This window comes from Cherax quadricarinatus, chromosome 5 (assembly GCF_038502225.1).
Source record: "Cherax quadricarinatus isolate ZL_2023a chromosome 5, ASM3850222v1, whole genome shotgun sequence".
Classification (NCBI taxonomy): Eukaryota; Metazoa; Arthropoda; class Malacostraca; order Decapoda; family Parastacidae; genus Cherax; species Cherax quadricarinatus.
In genome coordinates this window covers 67,840,977-67,865,846 of record NC_091296.1, presented here as the reverse complement: position 1 = coordinate 67,865,846, position 24,870 = coordinate 67,840,977, and the positions used below count along the sequence as shown (strand labels likewise).

At 42.7% G+C, this 24,870-nt stretch overlaps 1 protein-coding gene across 1 annotated transcript; it reads left to right on the top strand.

The window, feature by feature from the left end:
• Positions 1 to 18,197: 18,197 nt before the first annotated feature.
• LOC128685015 (uncharacterized) lies at positions 18,198 to 21,131 on the top strand. The gene is made up of 2 exons (XM_053771450.2): positions 18,198 to 18,435; positions 18,943 to 21,131. Exons 1-2 carry the CDS (start codon positions 18,247 to 18,249, stop codon positions 20,866 to 20,868), a joined length of 2,115 nt encoding a protein of 704 aa, XP_053627425.2. The 5' UTR covers positions 18,198 to 18,246; the 3' UTR covers positions 20,869 to 21,131.
• The last annotated feature ends 3,739 nt before the right edge of the window (positions 21,132 to 24,870 follow it).

Here is a 24,870-nt window from a genome sequence, read left to right as displayed (position 1 = left end):
ACGTGAAGTTGATGAGAAGAATTCATTCGATCGAAGACCAGGCAGAACTACAAAGGGATCTGGACAGGCTGCAGACCTGGTCCAGCAATTGGCTCCTGGAGTTCAACCCCACCAAGTGCAAAGTCATGAAGATTTGGGAAGGGCAAGAAGACCACAGACGGAGTACAGTCTAGTGGGCCAGAGACTACAAACCTCACTCAAGGAAAATGATCTTGGGGTGAGTATAACACCAGGCACATCTCCTGAAGCGCACATCAACCAATTAACTGCTGCAGCATATGGGCGCCTAGCAAACCTCAGAACAGCATTTCGACATCTTAATAAGGAATTGTTCAGGACCCTGTACACCGTGTATGTTAGGCCCATATTGGAGTATGCGGCACCAGTTTGGAACCCACACCTTGCCAACCACGTAAAGAAACTAGAGAAAGTGCAAAGGTTTGCAACTAGTCCCAGAGCTAAGAGGTATGTCCTACGAGGAGAGGTTAAGGGAAATCGACCTGACGACACTGGAGGACAGGAGAGATAGGGCGGACATGATAACGGCATACAAAATACTGAGAGGAATTGACAAGGTTGACAAAGACAGGATGTTCCAGAGATTGGACACAGTAACAAGGGGACACAGTTGGAAGTTGAAGACACAGAGGAATCACAGGGATGTTAGAAAGTATTTCTTCAGCCACAGAGTAGTCAGGAAGTGGAATAGTTTCGGAAGCGATGTAGTGGAGGCAGGATCCATACATAGCTTCAAGCAGAGGTATGATAAAGCTCACGGTTCAGGGAGAGTGACCTAGTAGTGACCAGTGAAGAGGCGGGGCCAGGAGCTAGGACTTGACCCCTGCAACCTCAACTAGGTGAGTACAACTAGGTGAGTACAACTAGGTGAGTACAACTAGGTGAGTACAACTAGGTGAGTACAACTAGGTGAGTACAACTAGGTGAGTACAACTAGGTGAGTACAACTAGGTGAGTACAACTAGGTGAGTACAACTAGGTGAGTACAGTATGACAAAAACTTCATAACACGACACAGTATAACAAAGACTCACGTAACACGACACAGTATAACACTCACATAACACGACACAGTATAACAAAGACTCACATAACACGACACAGTATAACAAAGACTCACATAACACGACACAGTATAACAAAGACTCACATAACACGACACAGTATAACAAAGACTCACGTAACACGACACAGTATAACAAAGACTCACATAACACGACACAGTATAACAAAGACTCACGTAACACGACACAGTATAACAAAGACTCACATAACACGACACAGTATAACAAAGACTCACATAACACGACACAGTATAACACACACAGTATAACAAAGACTCACGTAACACGACACAGTATAACACTCACATAACACGTATAACAAAGACTCACATAACACGACACAGTATAACAAAGACTCACGTAACACGACACAGTATAACAAAGACTCACATAACACGACACAGTATAACAAAGACTCACATAACACGACACAGTATAACAAAGACTCACGTAACACGACACAGTATAACAAAGACTCACGTAACACGACACAGTATAACAAAGACTCACATAACACGGACACAGTATAACAAAGACTCACGTAACACGTATAACACACAGTAGACTCACATAACACGACACAGTATAAAAGACTCAAAGAGTACAACTCACTAGGTGAGTACAACTAGGTGAGTACAACTAGGTGAGTACAACTAGGTGAGTACAACTAGGTGAGTACAACTAGGTGAGTACAACTAGGTGAGTACAACTAGGTAGTACAACAAAGACAAAGACTCACGTAACACGACACAGTATAACAAAGACTCACGTACACGACACAGTATAACAAAGACTCACATAACACGACACAGTATAACAAAGACTCACATAACACGACACAGTATAACAAAGACTACATAACACGACACAGTATAACAAAGACTCACATAACACGACACAGTATAACAAAGACTAGTAACACGACACAGTACTCACGTAACACGACATAACAAAGACTCACGTAACACGACACAGTATAACAGACTCATGACACAGTATAACTTCACGACACAGTATAACAAAGACTCACGACAAAGACTCACGTAACACGACACAGTATAACAAAGACTCACATAACACGACACAGTATAACAAACGACACAGTATAACAAAGACTCACTTAACACGACACAGTATAACAAAGACTCACGTATAACACTCACGTAACACAGTATAACAAAGACTCACATAACACGACACAGTATAACAAAGACTCACATAACACGACACAGTATAACAAAGACTCACGTAACACGACACAGTATACACTCACATAACACGACACAGTATAACAAAGACTCACATAACACGACACAGTATAACAAAGACTCACGTAACACGACACAGTATAACAAAGACTCACATAACACGACACAGTATAACAAAGACTCACATAACACGACACAGTATAACAAAGACTCACGTAACACGACACAGTATAACAAAGACTCACATAACACGGACACAGTATAACAAAGACTCACATAACACGACACAGTATAACAAAGACTCACGTAACACGACACAGTATAACAAAGACTCACATAACACGACACAGTATAACAAAGACTCACGTAACACGACACAGTATAACAAAGACTCACGTAACACGACACAGTATAACAAAGACTCACGTAACACGACACAGTATAACAAAGACTCACATAACACGACACAGTATAACAAAGACTCACATAACACGGACACAGTATAACAAAGACTCACATAACACGACACAGTATAACAAAGACTCACGTAACACGACACAGTATAACAAAGACTCACATAACACGACACAGTATAACAAAGACTCACATAACACGACACAGTATAACAAAGACTCACATAACACGGACACAGTATAACAAAGACTCACGTAACACGACACAGTATAACAAAGACTCACGTAACACGACACAGTATAACAAAGACTCACGTAACACGACACAGTATAACAAAGACTCACGTAACACGACACAGTATAACAAAGACTCACGTAACACGACACAGTATAACAAAGACTCACGAACACGACACAGTATAACAAAGACTCAAGACTCACGTAACACGACACAGTATAACAAAGACTCACATAACACGGACACAGTATAACAAAGACTCACATAACACGACACAGTATAACAAAGACTCACGTAACACGACACAGTATAACACACAAACAGAAACAGTGTGACGCGTGAATGATATTACACTGAAACCGAATAATAAGATATATACTACACTGTTATGATGATACACACTACACTGTGATGATACATACTACACTGTGATGGTACACACTACACTGTGATGGTACACACTACACTGTGATGATACATACTACACTGTGATGATACATACTACACTGTGATGGTACACACTACACTGTGATGGTACACACTACACTGTGATGATACATACTACACTGTGATGATACATACTACACTGTGATGGTACACACTACACTGTGATGGTACACACTACACTGTGATGATACATACTACACTGTGATGATACACACTACACTGTGATGGTACACACTACACTGTGATGATACACACTACACTGTGATGATACACACTACACTGTGATGATACACACTACACTGTGATGATACACACTACACTGTGATGATACACACTACACTGTGATGATACACACTACACTGTGATGGTACACACTACACTGTGATGATACATACTACACTGTGATGGTACACACTACACTGTGATGATACACACTACACTGTGATGATACATACTACACTGTGATGATACACACTACACTGTGATGATACATACTACACTGTGATGATACACACTACACTGTGATGATACATACTGCATTGTGATGATACACACTACACTGTGATGATACATACTACACTGTGATGATACATACTACACTGTGATGATACACACTACACTGTGATGATACACACTACACTGTGATGATACACACTACACTGTGATGGTACACACTACACTGTGATGATATATACTACACTGTGATGATATATACTACACTGTGATGGTACACACTACACTGTGATGATACACACTACACTGTGATGATACACATTACACTGTGATGATACATACTACACTGTGATGATACATACTACACTGTGATGATACACACTACACTGTGATGATACACACTACACTGTGATGATACACACTACACTGTGATGGTACACACTACACTGTGATGATACACACTACACTGTGATGATACACACTACACTGTGATGATACACACTACACTGTGATGATACACACTACACTGTGATGATACACACTACACTGTGATGATACATACTACACTGTGATGATACACACTACACTGTGATGATACATACTACACTGTGATGATACATACTACACTGTGATGATACACACTACACTGTGATGATACATACTACACTGTGATGATACATACTACACTGTGATGATACACACTACACTGTGATGATACACACTACACTGTGATGATACATACTACACTGTGATGATACATACTACACTGTGATGATACACACTACACTGTGATGATACATACTACACTGTGATGATACATACTACACTGTGATGGTACACACTACACTGTGATGATACATACTACACTGTGATTATACATACTACACTGTGATGATACACACTACACTGTGATGATACATACTACACTGTGATGATACACACTACACTGTGATGATGCACACTACACTGTGATAATACATACTACACTGTGATGATACACACTACACTGTGATGATACACACTACACTGTGATGATACACACTACACTGTGATGATACACACTACACTGTGATGGTACACACTACACTGTGATGATACATACTACACTGTGATGGTACACACTACACTGTGATGATACACACTACACTGTGATGATACATACTACACTGTGATGATACACACTACACTGTGATGATACACACTACACTGTGATGATACACACTACACTGTGATGATATACACTACACTGTGATGATACACACTGCACTGTGATGATACTACACTGTGATGATACATACTAGACTCTGATGATACACACTACACTGTGATGATACATACTACACTGTGATGATACACACTGCACTGGGATGATACATACTAGACTCTGATGATACACACTGCACTGTGATGATACATACTACACTGTGATGATACACACTGCACTGGGATGATACATACTAAACTGTGATGATACATACTAGACTCTGATGATACACACTGCACTGTGATGATACATACTAAACTGTGATGATACATACTAGACTCTGATGATACACACTGCACTGTGATGATACATACTACACTGTGATGATACATACTACACTGTGATGATACATACTACACTGTGATGATACATACTAGACTGTGATGATTCACACTGCACTGTGATGATACATACTACATTGTTTACCTGGAGTTTACCTGGAGAGAGTTCCGGGGGTCAACGCCCCCGCGGCCCGGTCTGTGACCAGGCCTCCTGGTGGATCAGAGCCTGATCAACCAGGCTGTTGCTGCTGGCTGCACGCAAACCAACGTACGAGCCACAGCCCGGCTGGTCAGGAACAGACTTTAGGTGCTTGTCCAGTGCCAGCTTGAAGACTGCCAGGGGTCTATTGGTAATCCCCCTTATGTATGCTGGGAGGCAGTTGAACAGTCTCGGGCCCCTGACACTTATTGTATGGTCTCTTAACGTGCTAGTGACACCCCTGCTTTTCATTGGGGGGATGTTGCATCGTCTGCCAAGTCTTTTGCTTTCGTAGTGAGTGATTTTTGTGTGCAAGTTCGGTACTAGTCCCTCTAGGATTTTCCAGGTGTATATAATCATGTATCTCTCCCTCCTGCGTTCCAGGGAATACAGGTTTAGGAACCTCAAGCGCTCCCAATAATTGAGGTGTTTTATCTCCGTTATGCGCGCCGTGAAAGTTCTCTGTACATTTTCTAGGTCGGCAATTTCACCTGCCTTGAAAGGTGCTGTTAGTGTGCAGCAATATTCCAGCCTAGATAGAACAAGTGACCTGAAGAGTGTCATCATGGGCTTGGCCTCCCTAGTCTTGAAGGTTCTCATTATCCATCCTGTCATTTTTCTAGCAGATGTGATTGATACAATGTTATGGTCCTTGAAGGTGAGATCCTCCGACATGATCACTCCCAGGTCTTTGACGTTGGTGTTTCGCTCTATTTTGTGGCCAGAATTTGTTTTGTACTCTGATGAAGATTTAATTTCCTCATGTTTACCATATCTGAGTAATTGAAATTTCTCATCGTTGAACTTCATATTGTTTTCTGCAGCCCACTGAAAGATTTGGTTGATGTCCGCCTGGAGCTTTGCAGTGTCTGCAATGGAAGACACTGTCATGCAGATTCGGGTGTCATCTGCAAAGGAAGACACGGTGCTGTGGCTGACATCCTTGTCTATGTCGGATATGAGGATGAGGAACAAGATGGGAGCGAGTACTGTGCCTTGTGGAACAGAGCTTTTCACCGTAGCTGCCTTGGACTTTACTCTGTTGACGACTACTCTCTGTGTTCTGTTAGTGAGGAAATTATAGATCCATCGACCGACTTTTCCTGTTATTCCTTTAGCACGCATTTTGTGCGCTATTACGCCATGGTCACACTTGTCGAAGGCTTTTGCAAAGTCTGGATATATTACATCTGCATTCTTTTTGTCTTCTAGTGCATTTAGGACCTTGTCGTAGTGATCCAATAGTTGAGACAGACAGGAGCGACCTGTTCTAAACCCATGTTGCCCTGGGTTGTGTAACTGATGGGTTTCTAGATGGGTGGTGATCTTGCTTCTTAGGACCCTTTCAAAGATTTTTATGATATGGGATGTTAGTGCTATTGGTCTGTAGTTCTTTGCTGTTGCTTTACTGCCCCCTTTGTGGAGTGGGGCTATGTCTGTTGTTTTTAGTAACTGTGGGATGACCCCCGTGTCCATGCTCCCTCTCCATAGGATGGAAAAGGCTCGTGATAGGGGCTTCTTGCAGTTCTTGATGAAAACAGAGTTCCATGAGTCTGGCCCTGGGGCAGAGTGCATGGGCATGTCATTTATCGCCTGTTCGAAGTCATTTGGCGTCAGGATAACATCGGATAGGCTTGTGTTAATCAAATTTTGTGGCTCTCTCATAAAAAATTCATTTTGATCTTCGACTTTCAGTCTGGTTAGCGGCTTGATAAAAACTGAGTCATATTGGGACTTGAGTAGCTAACTCATTTCCTTGCTGTCATCTGTGTAGGACCCATCTTGTTTAAGTAGGGGCCCAATACTAGACGTTGTTCTCGATTTTGATTTGGCATAGGAGAAGAAATACTTTGGGTTTCTTTCGATTTCATTTATGGCTTTTAGTTCTTCCCGCGATTCCTGACTCCTATAAGATTCCTTTAGCTTAAGTTCGATGCTTGCTATTTCTCTGACCAGTGTCTCCCTACGCATTTCAGATATATTGACCTCTTTTAGCCGCTCTGTTATTCTTTTCCGTCGCCTGTAAAGGGAGCACCTGTCTCTTTCTGTTTTACATCTACTCCTCCTTTTTCTTAGAGGAATAAGCCTTGTGCATACATCGAGTGCCACCGAGTTAATCTGTTCTAGGCATAAGTTGGGGTCTGTGTTGCTTAGTATATCTTCCCAGCTTATATCGGTTAGGACTTGGTTTACCTGGTCCCACTTTATGTTTTTGTTATTGAAGTTGAATTTGGTGAATGCTCCCTTGTGACTAATCTCATTATGTCGGTCTGGGGCTCCGCGCATACATGACTGAACCTCAATTATGTTGTGATCTGAGTATATTGTTTTTGATATGGTGACATTTCTTATCAGATCATCATTGTTAGTGAAGATGAGGTCTAGTGTATTCTCCATTCTAGTAGGCTCTATTATTTGCTGGTTTAAATTGAATTTTGTGCAGAGATTTAAAAGCTCGTGTGAGTGTGAGTTTTCATCAGAGCTGCCTCCTGGTGTTATTACTGAAACAATGATGATACACACTACACTGTGATGATACATATTACACTGTGATGATACACACTACACTGCCATGATACACACTACACTGTGATGATACATACTACACTGTGATGATACACACTACACTGTGATGATACATATTACACTGTGATGATACACACTACACTGCCATGATACACACTACACTGTGATGATACACACTACACTGTGATGATACACACTACACTGTGAAGATACATACTACACTGTGATGATACACACTACACTGTGATGATACACACTACACTGTGATGATACATATTACACTGTGATGATACACACTACACTGCCATGATACACACTACACTGTGATGATACACACTACACTGTGATGATACACACTACACTGCCATGATACACACTACACTGTGATGATACACACTACACTGTGATGATACACACTACACTGTGAAGATACATACTACACTGTGATGATACACACTACACTGTGACGATACACACTACACTGTGATGATACACACTACACTGTGAAGATACATACTACACTGTGATGATACACACTACACTGTGATGATACACACTACACTGTGATGATACACACTACACTGTGATGATACACACTACACTGTGATGATACACACTACACTGTGATGATACACACTACACTGTGATGATACACACTACACTGTGATGATACACACTACACTGTGATGATACACACTACACTGTGATGATACACACTACACTGTGATGATACACACTACAGTGTGATGATACACACTACACTGTGTGATGATATACACTACACTGTGATGATACTACACTGATGATACACACTACACTGTGTGATGATACACACTACACTGTGATGACGATACTACACTGTGATGATACACACTACACTGTGTGATGATACACACTACACTGTGATGATGTACACTACACTGTAATGATGATACACACTACACTGTGATGATGTACACTACACTGTGATGATGATGTACACTACACTGTGATGATACACACTATACTGTGATGATGATGTACACTACACTGTGATGATGATGTACACTACACCGTGATGATGTACACTACACTGTGATGATGTACACTACACCGTGATGATGTACACTACACCGTGATGATGTACACTACACTGTGATTTTGTACACTACACCGTGATGATGTACACTACACTGTGATGATGCACACTACACTGTGATGATGCACACTACACCGTGATGATGCACACTACACTGTGATGATGTACACTACACCGTGATGATGTACACTACACCGTGATGATGTACACTACACTGTGATGATGTACACTACACTGTGATGATGTACACTACACTGTGATGATGCACACTACACCGTGATGATGTACACTACACCGTGATGATGTACACTACACCGTGATGATGTACACTACACCGTGATGATGTACACTACACTGTGATGATGTACACTACACCGTGATGATGTACACTACACCGTGATGATGTACACTACACCGTGATGATGTACACTACACCGTGATGATGTACATTACACTGTGATGATGCACACTACACCGTGATGATGCACACTACACCGTGATGTGCTCTACACCGTGATGATGTACACTTCACTGTGATGATGTACACTACACTGTGATGTACACTACACCGTGATGATGTACACTACACCGTGATGATGTACACTACACTGTGATGTACACTACACCGTGATGATGTACAGTACACTGTGATGTACACTACACCGTGATCATGTACACTACACTGTGATGATGTACACTTCACTGTGATGTACACTACACCGTGATGTACACTACACCGTGATGATGTACACTTCACTGTGATGTACACTACACCGTGATGATGTACACTACACCGTGATGATGTACACTACACCGTGATGATGTACACTACACTGTGATGATGTACACTACACTGTGATGTACACTACACCGTGATGATGTACACTACACCGTGATGATGTACACTTCACCGTGATGATGTACACTACACCGTGATGATGTACACTACACTGTGATGATGTACACTACGCTGTGATGATGTACACTACACCGTGATGATGCACACTACACCATGATGATGTACACTACACCGTGATGATGTACACTACACTGTGATGATGTACACTACACTGTGATGATGTACACTACACCGTGATGATGTACACTACACCGTGATGTACAGTACACCGTGATGATGTACACTACACCGTGATGTACAGTACACCGTGATGATGTACACTACACCGTGATGATGTACACTACACTGTGATGATGTACACTGCACCGTGATGATGTACACTACACTGTGATGATGTACACTACACCGTGATGTACTCTACACCGTGATGATGTACACTACACCGTGATGATGTACACTACACCGTGATGATGTACACTACACTGTGATGATGTACACTACACCGTGATGATGTACACTACACCGTGATGTACACTACGCCGTAATGATGTACACTACATTGTGATGATGTACACTACACTGTGATGATGTACACTACACCGTGATGATGCACACTACACCGTGATGATGTACACTACACCGTGATGATGCACACTACACTGTGATGATGTACACTACACCGTGATGATGTACACTACACCATGATGATGTACACTACACTGTGATGATGTACACTACACTGTGATGATGTACACTACACCGTGATGTACTCTACACCGTGATGATGTACACTACACCGTGATGTACAGTACACCGTGATGATGTACTCTACACAATGATGATGTACACTACACTGTGATGATGTACACTACACCGTGATGAGGTACACTACACTGTGATGATGTACACTACACCGTGATGATGTACACTATACCGTGATGATGTACAGTACACCGTGATGATGTACTCTATACAATGATGATGTACACTACACTGTGATGATGTACACTACATCGTGATGATGTACACTACACCGTGATGATGTACACTACACCGTGATGATGTACACTACACCGTGATGTACACTACACTGTGATGATGTACACTACACCGTGATGATGTACACTACACCGTGATAATGTACACTACACCGTGATGATGTACACTACACCGTGATGTACACTACACTGTGATGATGTACATTACACTGTGATGATGCACACTACACCGTGATGATGCACACTACACCGTGATGATGCACACTACACTACACTACACCGTGATGTGATGATGTGTACACTACACCGTGATGATGTGATGATGTACACTACACACTACACAGTGATGATGTACATTACACTGTGATGATGCACACTACACCGTGATGATGCACACTACACCGTGATGATGTACACTACACCGTGATGATGTACACTACACTGTGATTTTGTACACTACACCGTGATGACGTACACTACACTGTGATGATGTACACTACACTGTGATGATGTACACTACACCGTGATGATGTACACTACACCGTGATGATGTACACTACACTGTGATGATGTACACTACACCGTGATGATGTACACTACACCGTGATGATGTACGCTACACCGTGATGATGTACACTACACCGTGATGATGTACACTACACCGTGATGATGTACACTTCACTGTGATGATGTACACTACACTGTGATGTACACTACACTGTGATGATGTACACTACACCGTGATGATGTACACTACACCGTGATGATGTACACTACACCGTGATGATGTACACTACACCGTGACGATGTACGCTACACCGTGATGATGTACACTACACCGTGATGATGTACACTACACCGTGATGATGTACACTACACCGTGATGATGTACACTACACCGTGATGATGTACACTAGACCGTGATGATGCACACTACACTGTGATGATGTACACTACACCGTGATGATGTACACTACACCATGATGATGTACACTACACTGTGATGATGTACACTACACTGTGATGATGTACACTACACCGTGATGTACTCTACACCGTGATGATGTACACTACACCGTGATGTACAGTACACCGTGATGATGTACTCTACACAATGATGATGTACACTACACTGTGATGATGTACACTACCTCGTGATGATGTGCACTACACCGTGATGATGTACACTACACCGTGATGATGTACACTACACCGTGATGTACACTACACTGTGATGATGTACACTACACCGTGATGATGTACACTACACCGTGATGATGCACACTACACTGTGATGATGTACACTACACCGTGATGATGTACACTACACCATGATGATGTACACTACACTGTGATGATGTACACTACACTGTGATGATGTACACTACACCGTGATGATGTACACTACACTGTGATGATGTACACTACACTGTGATGATGTACACTACACCGTGATGATGTACACTACACCGTGATGATGTACGCTGCACTGTGATGATGTACACTACACTGTGATGATTTACACTACACCGTGATGATGTACACTACACTGTGATGATGTACACTACACTGTGATGATGTACACTACACCGTGATGATGTACACTACACCGTGATGATGTACACTACACTGTGATGATGTACACTACACTGTGATGATGTACACTACTCCGTGATGATGTACACTACACTGTGATGATGTACACTACACTGTGATGTACACTACACCGTGATGATGTACACTACACCGTGATGATGTACACTTCACCGTGATGATGTACACTACACCGTGATGATGTACACTACACTGTGATGATGTACACTACGCTGTGATGATGTACACTACACCGTGATGATGAACACTACACTGTGATGATGTACACTACACCGTGATGATGTACACTACACTGTGATGATGTACACTACACTGTGATGATGTACACTACACCGTGATGATGTACACTACACCGTGATGATGTACAGTACACCGTGATGATGTACACTACACCGTGATGATGTACACTACACCGTGATGATGTACACTACACCGTGATGATGTACACTACACCGTGATGATGTACACTACACCGTGATGATGTACACTACACCGTGATGATGTACACTACACTGTGATGATGTACACTACACCGTGATGATGTACACTACACTGTGATGATGTACACTACACCGTGATGATGTACACTACACCGTGATGATGTACACTACACCGTGATGATGTACACTACACCGTGATGATGTACACTACACTGTGATGATGTACACTACACCGTGATGATGTACACTACACCGTGATGTACACTACGCCGTAATGATGTACACTACATTGTGATGATGTACACTACACCGTGATGTACTCTACACCGTGATGATGTACACTACACCGTGATGTACAGTACACCGTGATGATGTACTCTACACAATGATGATGTACACTACACTGTGATGATGTACACTACACCGTGATGAGGTACACTACACTGTGATGATGTACACTACACCGTGATGATGTACACTACACCGTGATGATGTACACTATACCGTGATGATGTACAGTACACCGTGATGATGTACTCTATACAATGATGATGTACACTACACTGTGATGATGTACACTACATCGTGATGATGTACACTACACCGTGATGATGTACACTACACCATGAAGATGTACACTACACTGTGATGATGTACACTACACCGTGATGATGTACACTACACTGTGATGATGTACACTACACTGTGATGATGTTCACTACACCGGGAGGATGTACACTTCACCGTGATGATGTACACTACACCGTTATGATGTACACTACACTGTGATGATGCACACTACACCGTGATGATGTACACTACACCGTGATGATGTACACTACACCGTGATGATGTACACTACACCGTGATGATGTACACTACACCGTGATGATGTACACTACACCGTGATGATGTACACTACACCGTGATGATGTACACTACACCGTGATGATGTACACTACACTGTGATGATGTACACTACACCGTGATGATGTACACTACACCGTGATGATGTACACTACACTGTGATGATGTACACTACACTGTGATGATGTACACTACACCGTGATGATGTACACTACACCGTGATGATGTACACTACACCGTGATGATGTACACTACACCGTGATGATGTACACTACACCGTGATGATGTACACTACACCGTGATGATGTACACTACACCGTGATGATGTACACTACACCGTGATGATGTACACTACACTGTGATGATGTACACTACACCGTGATGATGTACACTACACTGTGATGATGTACACTACACTGTGATGATGTACACTACACCGTGATGATGTACACTACACCGTGACACTACACTGTGATGATGTACACTACACCGTGATGATGTACACTACACCGTGATGATGTACACTACACCGTGATGATGTACACTACACAGTGATGATGTACTCTACACTGTGATGATGTACACTACACCGTGATGATGTACACTACACCGTGATGATGTACACTACACCGTGATGATGCACACTACACCGTGATGATGTACACTACACCGTGATGATGTACACTACACCATGATGATGTACACTACACTGTGATGATGTACACTACACTGTGATGATGTACACTACACCGTGATGACTGTGATGATGTACACTACACCGTGATGACAGTACACCGTGATGATGTACACACTGATGATGTACACTACACTGTGATGATGTACACTACATGATGTGCACTACACCGTGATGATGTACACTACACCACTACACCGTGATGTACACTACACCGTGATGATGCACACTACACTGTGATGATGTACACTACACCGTGATGATGTACACTACACTGTGATGATGTACACTACACTGTGATGATGTACACTACTCCGTGATGATGTACACTACACTGTGATGATGTACACTACACTGTGATGATGTACACTACTCCGTGATGATGTACACTACACAGTGATGATGTACGATGGACACTACACTGTGATGATTTACACTACACCGTGATGATGTACACTACACTGTGATGATGTACACTACACTGTGATGATGTACACTACACCGTGATGATGTACACTACACCGTGATGATGTACACTACACTGTGATGATGTACACTACACTGTGATGATGTACACTACTCCGTGATGATGTACACTACACCGTGATGATGCACACTACACTGTGATGATGTACACTACACCGTGATGATGTACACTACACTGTGATGATGTACATTACACCGTGATGATGTACACTACACTGTGATGATGTACACTATACCGTGATTATGTACACTACACCGTGATGATGTACACTACGCCATGATGATGATGTACACTACACCGTGATGATGTACACTACGCCATGATGATGATGTACACTACACCATGATGATGTACACTACGCCATGATGATGATGTACACTACACCGTGATGATGTACACTACGCCATGATGATGTACACTACGCCATGATGATGATGTACACTACACCATGATGATGTACACTACACCATGATGATGTACACTACGCCATGATGATGATGTACACTACACCGTGATGATGTACACTACGCCATGATGATGATGTACACTACACCGTGATGATGTACACTACACCGTGATGATGTACACTACACCGTGATGATGTACACTACACCGTGATGATGTACACTACACTGTGATGATGTACACTACACCGTGATGATGTACACTACACCGTGATGATGTACACTACACCGTGATGATGTACACTACACCGTGATGATGTACACTACACCATGATGATGATGTACAGTACACCGTATAACAGAAACAATAAAACGGAAACCATATGGTGGTGTGACCTGGTGATGGTGGTGCGACCTGGTGGTGGTGGTGCGACCTGGTGGTGGTGGTGCGACCTGGTGATGGTGGTGCGACCTGGTGGTGGTGGTGCGACCTGGTGGTGGTGGTGCGACCTGGTGGTGGTGGTGCGACCTGGTGGTGGTGGTGCGACCTGGTGATGGTGGTGCGACCTGGTGATGGTGGTGCGACCTGGTGGTGGTGGTGTCACCTGATGGTGGTGGTGCGACCTGGTGATGGTGGTGCGACCTGGTGGTGGTGGTGTCACCTGATGGTGGTGGTCGTTGGTGGCGGTGCGACCTGTTGGTGGTGGTGCGACCTGGCGTGGTGGTGCTACCTGGTGGTGTGACCTGGTGGTGGTGGTGGTCCCTTGGTAATGAGAGACTGGACATCAGGAGGGAGCGGGGTGTGGAGAAAGCAAATGTGTTCAGATATTTGGGAGTGGACTTGTCTGCAGAGGTTCTGAGAGATAAGATGAACCGTAGAATTGACGTAGTACAAAAGGTGGGTGGTACATTGAGGTGTCTGTGAAAAAAATAACTTTATCCACGTGGTTAGGTACGACATATATGCAACAGTATTGTTCCACAGTCTAAAACAATGTTTCAGACTATGGAACAATACTCTTCTCCAGGCTGAGGGACTGACCACCTCAAAACTACGTCTTCAAGGGTGATCGACTGATTACATCGTCTTCACATCTCTTCTGCTTCTACCATCTTTTCTGTACTCGACTGAAGAAGCCTACTATGTAGGCGAAACGTTTTGAAATAAAGATACCTAACTGTTGCATATGTCTTACCTAACAACCTGTCGGTATTTTATACCATTTTAATATTCAGCTTCATCCATGAAGAAAAAAGGGGGAATATTTCAGTGCTTAGTGGTATCAACACTGTTGTATGGGTATAAAGCATGGGTTTTGAATGTTGCAGCGAGGAGGAGCCTTGGACACAGTGAAGATATCGTGTCTGAGGGCAATGTTTTTTGTAAATATTATGCAGAGAATTCAGAGTTTAGAGATTAATAATAATAATAATAATAATAATAATAATAATAATAATAATAATAATAATAATAATAATAATCTTTAATTCTATACAAGTACATGATACAGCTGATACAGATCTAGCTGACCTTATTCAGAGGGCTGAGGAGGGATTGTTGAAGCGGTTTTGTCATTTAGAGAGGATGGAGAAAAATAAGATGACTAGGAGGGTGTATATAACTGGTGTGGACGGAAGGAAGGGTCGGGGTCGTCCTAGCAAAGGAGGTTTTTAGTACGAGGGGCTTAATCATCAAAGAGGCTTGTGTGAGCGTGTTAGATAGTAGTGGAGGCAAGTTTTTTGTATTATGACGAGCTGTTGGAATGTGAAGAAGGTAGTATTTAGGATGGGATTCAGGGAAACCTGTTAGCTGGAGCTGAGTCCTGGAGGTGGGAATTACAGCGCCTGCACTCTGGTGGAAGAGCGGGGATGTCACGGTTTAGAGCGTCATATGAACTGTGATATCGACGCAGTGATTGAATGAGAGACAGGGAAAGAGTTTTCTTCTATGTCGGGTCACCCTACCTCGGTGGGACATGGCCGAAACATTAAAAAATATATATGCAGTATATATATAACAAGTTGCAATGAACAAGTGTCAAGGAATTAACAGAAGAATGTGAGGGGACTGGAACTGTGGTGGTGGCATGTAGCAGGCTCAACGCTGTACCACAAAGCTTACAGTATACTCAAATAACACTAAGCTTTGTAATGAGCTGTGATAGGGTAAAAGCTCTTAGTCTTTAAATTTGGATAAGTAAAAAAGGAAAAACACAAACTGTCAGAAATAATATACAAAAATCAAAGTGATACGTGTAAGGAAAATGAGAGAGATCACAACTGGAGGCTGATGCTGCACTAATACATGAAGGTAAAGAAGATGAGAGAGATCACAACTGGAGGCTGATGCTGCACTAATACATGAAGGTAAAGAAGATGAGAGAGATCACAACTGGAGGTTGATGCTGCACTAATACATGAAGGTAAAGAAGATGAGAGAGATCACAACTGGAGGCTGATGCTGCACTAATACATGAAGGTAAAGAAGATGAGAGAGATCACAACTGGAGGCTGATGCTGCACTAATACATGAAGGTAAAGAAGATGAGAGAGATCACAACTGGAGGCTGATGCTGCACTAATACATGAAGGTAAAGAAGATGAGAGAGATCACAACTGGAGGTTGATGCTGCACTAATAGAAGGTAAAGAAGATGAGAAAGATCACAACTGGAGGTTAATGCTGCACTAAAGAATGACGGTGAAATCCGGATCAGTTAGAGGCTGGTCACAAGGTAACGGGTATAAGACTAGAGCAAGGTCGGCTGCCATCGGGGCTCACATTGTGGTATATAAGAAGCTGGCGCTGCATAGAGCACCACACCACCTCCAACCACCACACCGTCCACGTCACCACATCATCATGGTTGCCTGGACTAGCTTGGTAATGTCTATCACAACAATGATCCACATAAAATATCTTCTCACATAATACTGCTGTCACACAGGCCTTCACATCCAACAACTTGGATCTTTAACCATCTATGAGACAACTCAGATTCTTCAGCTAAATTAATTTTATCTCATTTTCTTCAGTGTAACTGATTTTCTTCAACTCACTTCAGTTTCTTCAAGACAACTCAGTTTTTTTCCTTGAAGATAACTCGGTTTCTTCAATACCAAAAGCTCATACAGAATATGTAGTAAGAATGCATATGACTGTTTTGAGGAAACGGACACGAATAGATTCACTTAGGACACCTGTACTGAAGGCGCTTCGGTCTATAGACCTTGATCACTTCAGTGTCAGAGGACCAAAACATCTTCAATATAGTTTGAGGTTTATCCAGAATTCGGTACTCATCGCATTATTTACATAGTAGGAAAGTTTCTGATAATTGTGTATATATGCACAAACTTAATCTAGTAATATCATCTGTCTCCTTTGCAGGTAATGTTGTCCGCTTTTGCGGTTAGCGCACTGAGTTTGCCTCGACCAGATGAAAGCGAATACAAAATTCCTCAAGTGGGCACTGGAAGACGCTCCCAATATTCTGTTCTACATAAGGATGGAACCTACAAGTACGGCTACGATACTGGCGAGGGAGCTTTCGAGAGTGCCCGCTCACCCACAGTAGGTCAGGTAGAAGGCAACTTCGGCTACAGTGACCCTGAGGGTAAAAATGTTCAACTCCAATATGAAGCTGGAGTGGGCGGCTTCCAGCCCAAGGGTGCCCATATACCTGCCCCACACCCTGACTTTGCCCTTGCCCATGCACAGGCTCGTGCTCGCCCACCCTTCGTAGACCCCCTCGCCGACCCAAAAGCTGATGCTTCATATGGATTCGACTTTGCTGGTGAAGGACAGGCACGCAATGAACAAAGTGATGCGGACGGTAACGTGCGTGGCTCTTACACTTACACAGATGAACAAGGTCGTACACGAACCTATAAATACACTGCTGGTCGAGGCACAGGATTTGTTGTCGAGGGCGATGATCTTCCACAGTCACCTGCAGATCCAGCTTCTACTCCAGCTGCAACACGACTCTCATCTGCTGCTGCTGCTGCTGCTGCTGCTAGAGTTCCATCCCCCTCACTACGTACTGCTGCAACGGCATCTATAGTTTCACAAACTTCAGTACCATCTACTTCTTTCCGAGCATCTGCAGCATCACGCCTGCCATCAACTCCATTCTCAGCTGGTTTAGCCTCTCCAACAGGACCTGTTTCATTCCAGAGAAGCGGAGCAAGATCAGATGCATCATATTCATTTTCTTATGATGCTGGTGACCACTCACGTTCTGAATCTGCTGATGCTGACCTCAATGTCGATGGGAAATTCTCCTTCGTAGCCGACGATGGCGTCAGACGCAGCGTTGTTTATGAAGCTGGAAGTGACACTGGGTTCCTGGCTTCTGGGGATCATCTTCCTCAGTCACCCACCGGCCCTCCGAGTACTTCATCTGTCTCTTTAAGAACAACAGCATCTTTTCGTAGTCCATCAGCACCTACGGCTCCTGGCTCACCTGCTGCCCCTGGTCGTCCTGCCTTCACACCCTCACAAACTCCGTACACCGCTCCAGCGGGACGTCTCTCTCCCTCTACTTATCAACAAACTCGCCCATTCGAATCTGCCAATACTCGCAGTCAATTGTCTCCTGATGGTAGTTACTCCTTCGCCTACGAGACCTCCAGTCACTCACGAGCAGAATCTGGTGACAGAGACAACAATGTGGATGGAAAGTTCGACTTTGTTGCTGATGATGGACAACGTCGAGGTATCAAATACGAGGCAGGATCCGATACAGGATTTATCGCTGAAGGAGCTCACATTCCTGTAGGACCCGAAGTCCCTGGAGCACCCTCTGGACAACCTACTGGAAGAATTGTTCCTGTACAAGAAGTTCCTTTCATCGACCCTCTAGCTGATTCCAAATCTGATGCATCCTATAGCTTTGGCTTCGATTCTGAGCAGTATTCACGGTCGGAGAGTGCTGACGCTGACGGTAATGTCCGCGGCACCTACACAGTGGTGGACGATGACGGCACTCGCCGTACTCACCGATTCCGAGCAGGTGAAGGAATTGGCGTTGAAACTGAGGAAGTATCAGTTTCTCGCGGTGCCCCTCCATCTCGCCTGCCATCACCTGCTACTTTCCGCAGCTCAGAGTATCCAGGCCAGGCCGCACCATCCTCTATTAGTGCCACTCTGACTCCTGCCTTGACCAAAGCTGCCTTAGGCACCTCTCCCTCAGCTTCCCTCTCATCATTGTCACCAACAACCAGGTCAGATGCCACCGGCTTTCAGCTCCGTCAGTACGACGCTTCTGAAAATCGCGGCAAATATGGTTACGTTCTAACATTTGACAGTTAGACAGAACGTAAGTAACTGACGCTAATGTTGACGTTTTTATTCCTTATGAAATATATTTCCTGCTTCAAGAATTAGATCAATTTCTAATTTTAGATGCTATATTTTGTTTGCTATATATATATGTACAAATATGTTTTGAAATAATGTATTGCAACACGAAATACAAAAAAAAAAAAATACAATTTGATATATAATGTTATAATGTGAAGAATCTGTTGTATAAAACAACATGCAATGAAAAAATATAAAAAATAGTATCATTATTATGTTCATTATTATCCCAGAAATAGCATTCAAAATCATCATTCTCGAGTATGTTAGCATGAAACAGGTCAGGTTCATCATACTATACAGTGGCCTGTGTTCGTCATGTGTTGTTGGTCCGAGTCATTAACCTGTTGACCTCGTTAACACCTTCACTGATATATAACTCACCATGTAAGTTTTCACATATTAAGTTATGTAAATAGGAGACAAGGAACGCTAGTATGTACCAGAAAATCTTGGTACCTACTGTAATGTTACCATAGTAACTACTGTAGTGTTACCATAGTAACTACTGTAGTGTTACCATAGTAACTACTGTAGTGTTACCATAGTAACTACTGCAGTGTTACCATGGTAACTACAGTAGTGTTAACATAGTAACTACTGCAGTGTTACCATGGTAGCTACTGTAATGTTACCATAGTAACTACTGTAGTGTTACCATAGTAACTACTGCAGTGTTACCATAGTAACTACTGCAGTGTTACCATAGTAACTACCGCAGTGTTACCATAATAACTACTGTAGTGTTATCATAGTAACTACTGTAGTGTTACCATAGTAACTACTGTAGTGTTACCATAGTAACTACTGTAGTGTTACCATAGTAACTACTGTAGTGTTACCATAGTAACTACTGTAGTATTACCATAGTAACTACTGTAGTGTTACCATAGTAACTACTGTAGTGTTACCATAGTAACTACTGTAGTGTTACCATAGTAACTACTGTAGTATTTCCATTGTAACTACTGTAGTGTTACCATAGTAGCTACTGCAGTGTTACCATAGTAATTACCCCAGTGTTACCATAATAATTACTATAGTGTTATCATAGTACTACTGTAGTGTTACCATAGTAACTACTGTAGTGTTACCATAGTAACTACTGTAGTGTTACCATAGTAACTACTGTAGTGTTACCATAGTAACTACTGTAGTATTTCCATTGTAACTACTGTAGTGTTACCATAGTAACTATTGTAGTGTTACCATAGTAACTACTGCCATGTTACCATAGTAACTACTGCCGTGTTACCATAGTAACTACTGCAGTGTTACCATAGTAACTACTGTAGTGTTACCATGGTAACTACTGCCGTGTTGCCATAGTAACTACTGTACTGTTAGCATGGTAACTGCCATCGTATCATGGTAACTACTTCCGTGTTACCATAGCAACTACTGTAGTGTTACCATGGTAACTACTGCACTGTAGTGTTACCATAGTAACTACTGTAGTGTTACCATAGTAACTACTGTAGTGTTACCATAGTAACTACTGTAGTGTTACCATAGTAACTACTGTAGTGTTACCATAGTAACTACTGTAGTGTTACCATAGTAACTACTGTAGTGTTACCATAGTAACTACTGTAGTGTTACCATAGTAACTACTGTAGTGTTACCATAGTAGCTACTGCAGTGTTACCATAGTAATTACCCCAGTGTTACCATAATAATTACTATAGTGTTATCATAGTAACTACTGTAGTGTTACCATAGTAACTACTGTAGTGTTACCATAGTAACTACTGTAGTGTTACCATAGTAACTACTGTAGTGTTACCATAGTAACTACTGTAGTGTTACCATAGTAACTACTGTAGTGTTACCATAGTAACTATTGTAGTGTTACCATAGTAACTACTGCCATGTTACCATAGTAACTACTGCCGTGTTACCATAGTAACTAAGACAAAAAGAATGCAGATGTAATATATCCAGACTTTGCAAAAGCCTTCGACAAGTGTGACCATGGCGTAATAACGCACAAAATGCGCGCTAAAGGAATAACAGGAAAAGTCGGTCGATGGATCTATAATTTCCTCACTAACAGAACACAGAGAGTAGTCGTCAACAGAGTAAAGTCCGAGGCAGCTACGGTGAAAAGCTCTGTTCCACAAGGCACAGTACTAGCTCCCATCTTGTTCCTCATCCTCATATCCGACATAGACAAGGATGTCAGCCACAGCACCATGTCTTCCTTTGCAGATGACACCCGAATCTGCATGACAGTGTCTTCCATTGCAGACACTGCAAGGCTCCAGGCGGACATCAACCAAATCTTTCAGTGGGCTGCAGAAAACAATATGAAGTTCAACGATGAGAAATTTCAATTACTCAGATATGGTAAACATGAGGAAATTAAATCTTCATCAGAGTACAAAACAAATTCTGGCCACAAAATAGAGCGAAACACCAACGTCAAAGACCTGGGAGTGATTATGTCGGAGGATCTCACCTTCAAGGACCATAACATTGTATCAATCGCATCTGCTAGAAAAATGACAGGATGGATAATGAGAACCTTCAAAACTAGGGAGGCCAAGCCCATGATGACACTCTTCAGGTCACTTGTTCTATCTAGGCTGGAATATTGCTGCACTCTAACAGCACCTTTCAAGGCAGGTGAAATTGCCGACCTAGAAAATGTACAGAGAACTTTCACGGCGCGCATAACGGAGATAAAACACCTCAATTACTGGGAGCGCTTGAGGTTTCTAAACCTGTATTCCCTGGAACGCAGGAGGGAGAGATACATGATTATATACACCTGGAAAATCCTAGAGGGACTAGTACCGAACTTGCACACGAAAATCACTCACTACGAAAGCAAAAGACTTGGCAGACGATGCACCATCCCCCCAATGAAAAGCAGGGGTGTCACTAGCACGTTAAGAGACCATACAATAAGTGTCAGGGGCCCGACCTTACCTCACTTATGGTTGATGGTCTTGGGAATCTACTACAGTAAATCACCTAAAACCTATTGTTACCTAACAGATATTAGCTGTTAGAATAATCCCTCAGTCAAGTTCCAGACAACACACACACATACACACACACACACACACACATACACACACACACACACACACACACACACACACACACACACACACACACACACACACACACACACACACACACACACACACACACACACACACACACACACACATGTAGTCCCATTTTTAAGAAAGGAGACAGAAACGAGGCACTAAACTATAGACCAGTGTCACTGACGTGTATAGTATGCAAAGTCATGGAGATTATCAGAAGGAGAGTGGTGGAGCACCTAGAATGGAACAAGCTTATTAACGACAACCAGCACGGATTCAGGGAAGGCAAATCCCGTGCTACAAACCTACTGGAGTTTTATGACAAGGTAACGGAAGTAAGACAAGTGAGAGAAGGGTGGGTAGATTGCATTTTCTTGGACTGCGAGCAGGCCTTCGACACAGTTCCTCACAAGAGATTAGTGCAAAAGCTAGAGGATCAGGCAAGTATAACAGGAAGGGCACTGCAATGGATCAGAGAATGCCTGACAGGGAGGCAACAAAGAGTCATGGTACGTGACGAGGTATCACAGTGGGCGCCTGTGATGAGCGGGGTTCCACAGGGGTCAGTCCTAGGATTTGTACTGTTTTTGGCATATGTGAATGACATGGCGGAAGGGATAGACTCAGAAGTGTCCCTGTTTGCAAACGATGTGAAGTTAATGAGGAGAAATAAATCAGATGAGGACCAAGCAGGACTACAAAGAGATCTGGACAGGCTGAAAGCTTGGTCCAGCAACTAACTCCTCGAATTTAACCCCGCCAAATGCAAAGTCATGAAGATCGGGGAATGGCAAAGAAGACCGCAGGCAGAGTATGGTCTAGGTGGCCAAAGACTGCAAACCTCACTCAAGGAAAAGGATCTTGGGGAGAGTAAAATACCGAGAACATC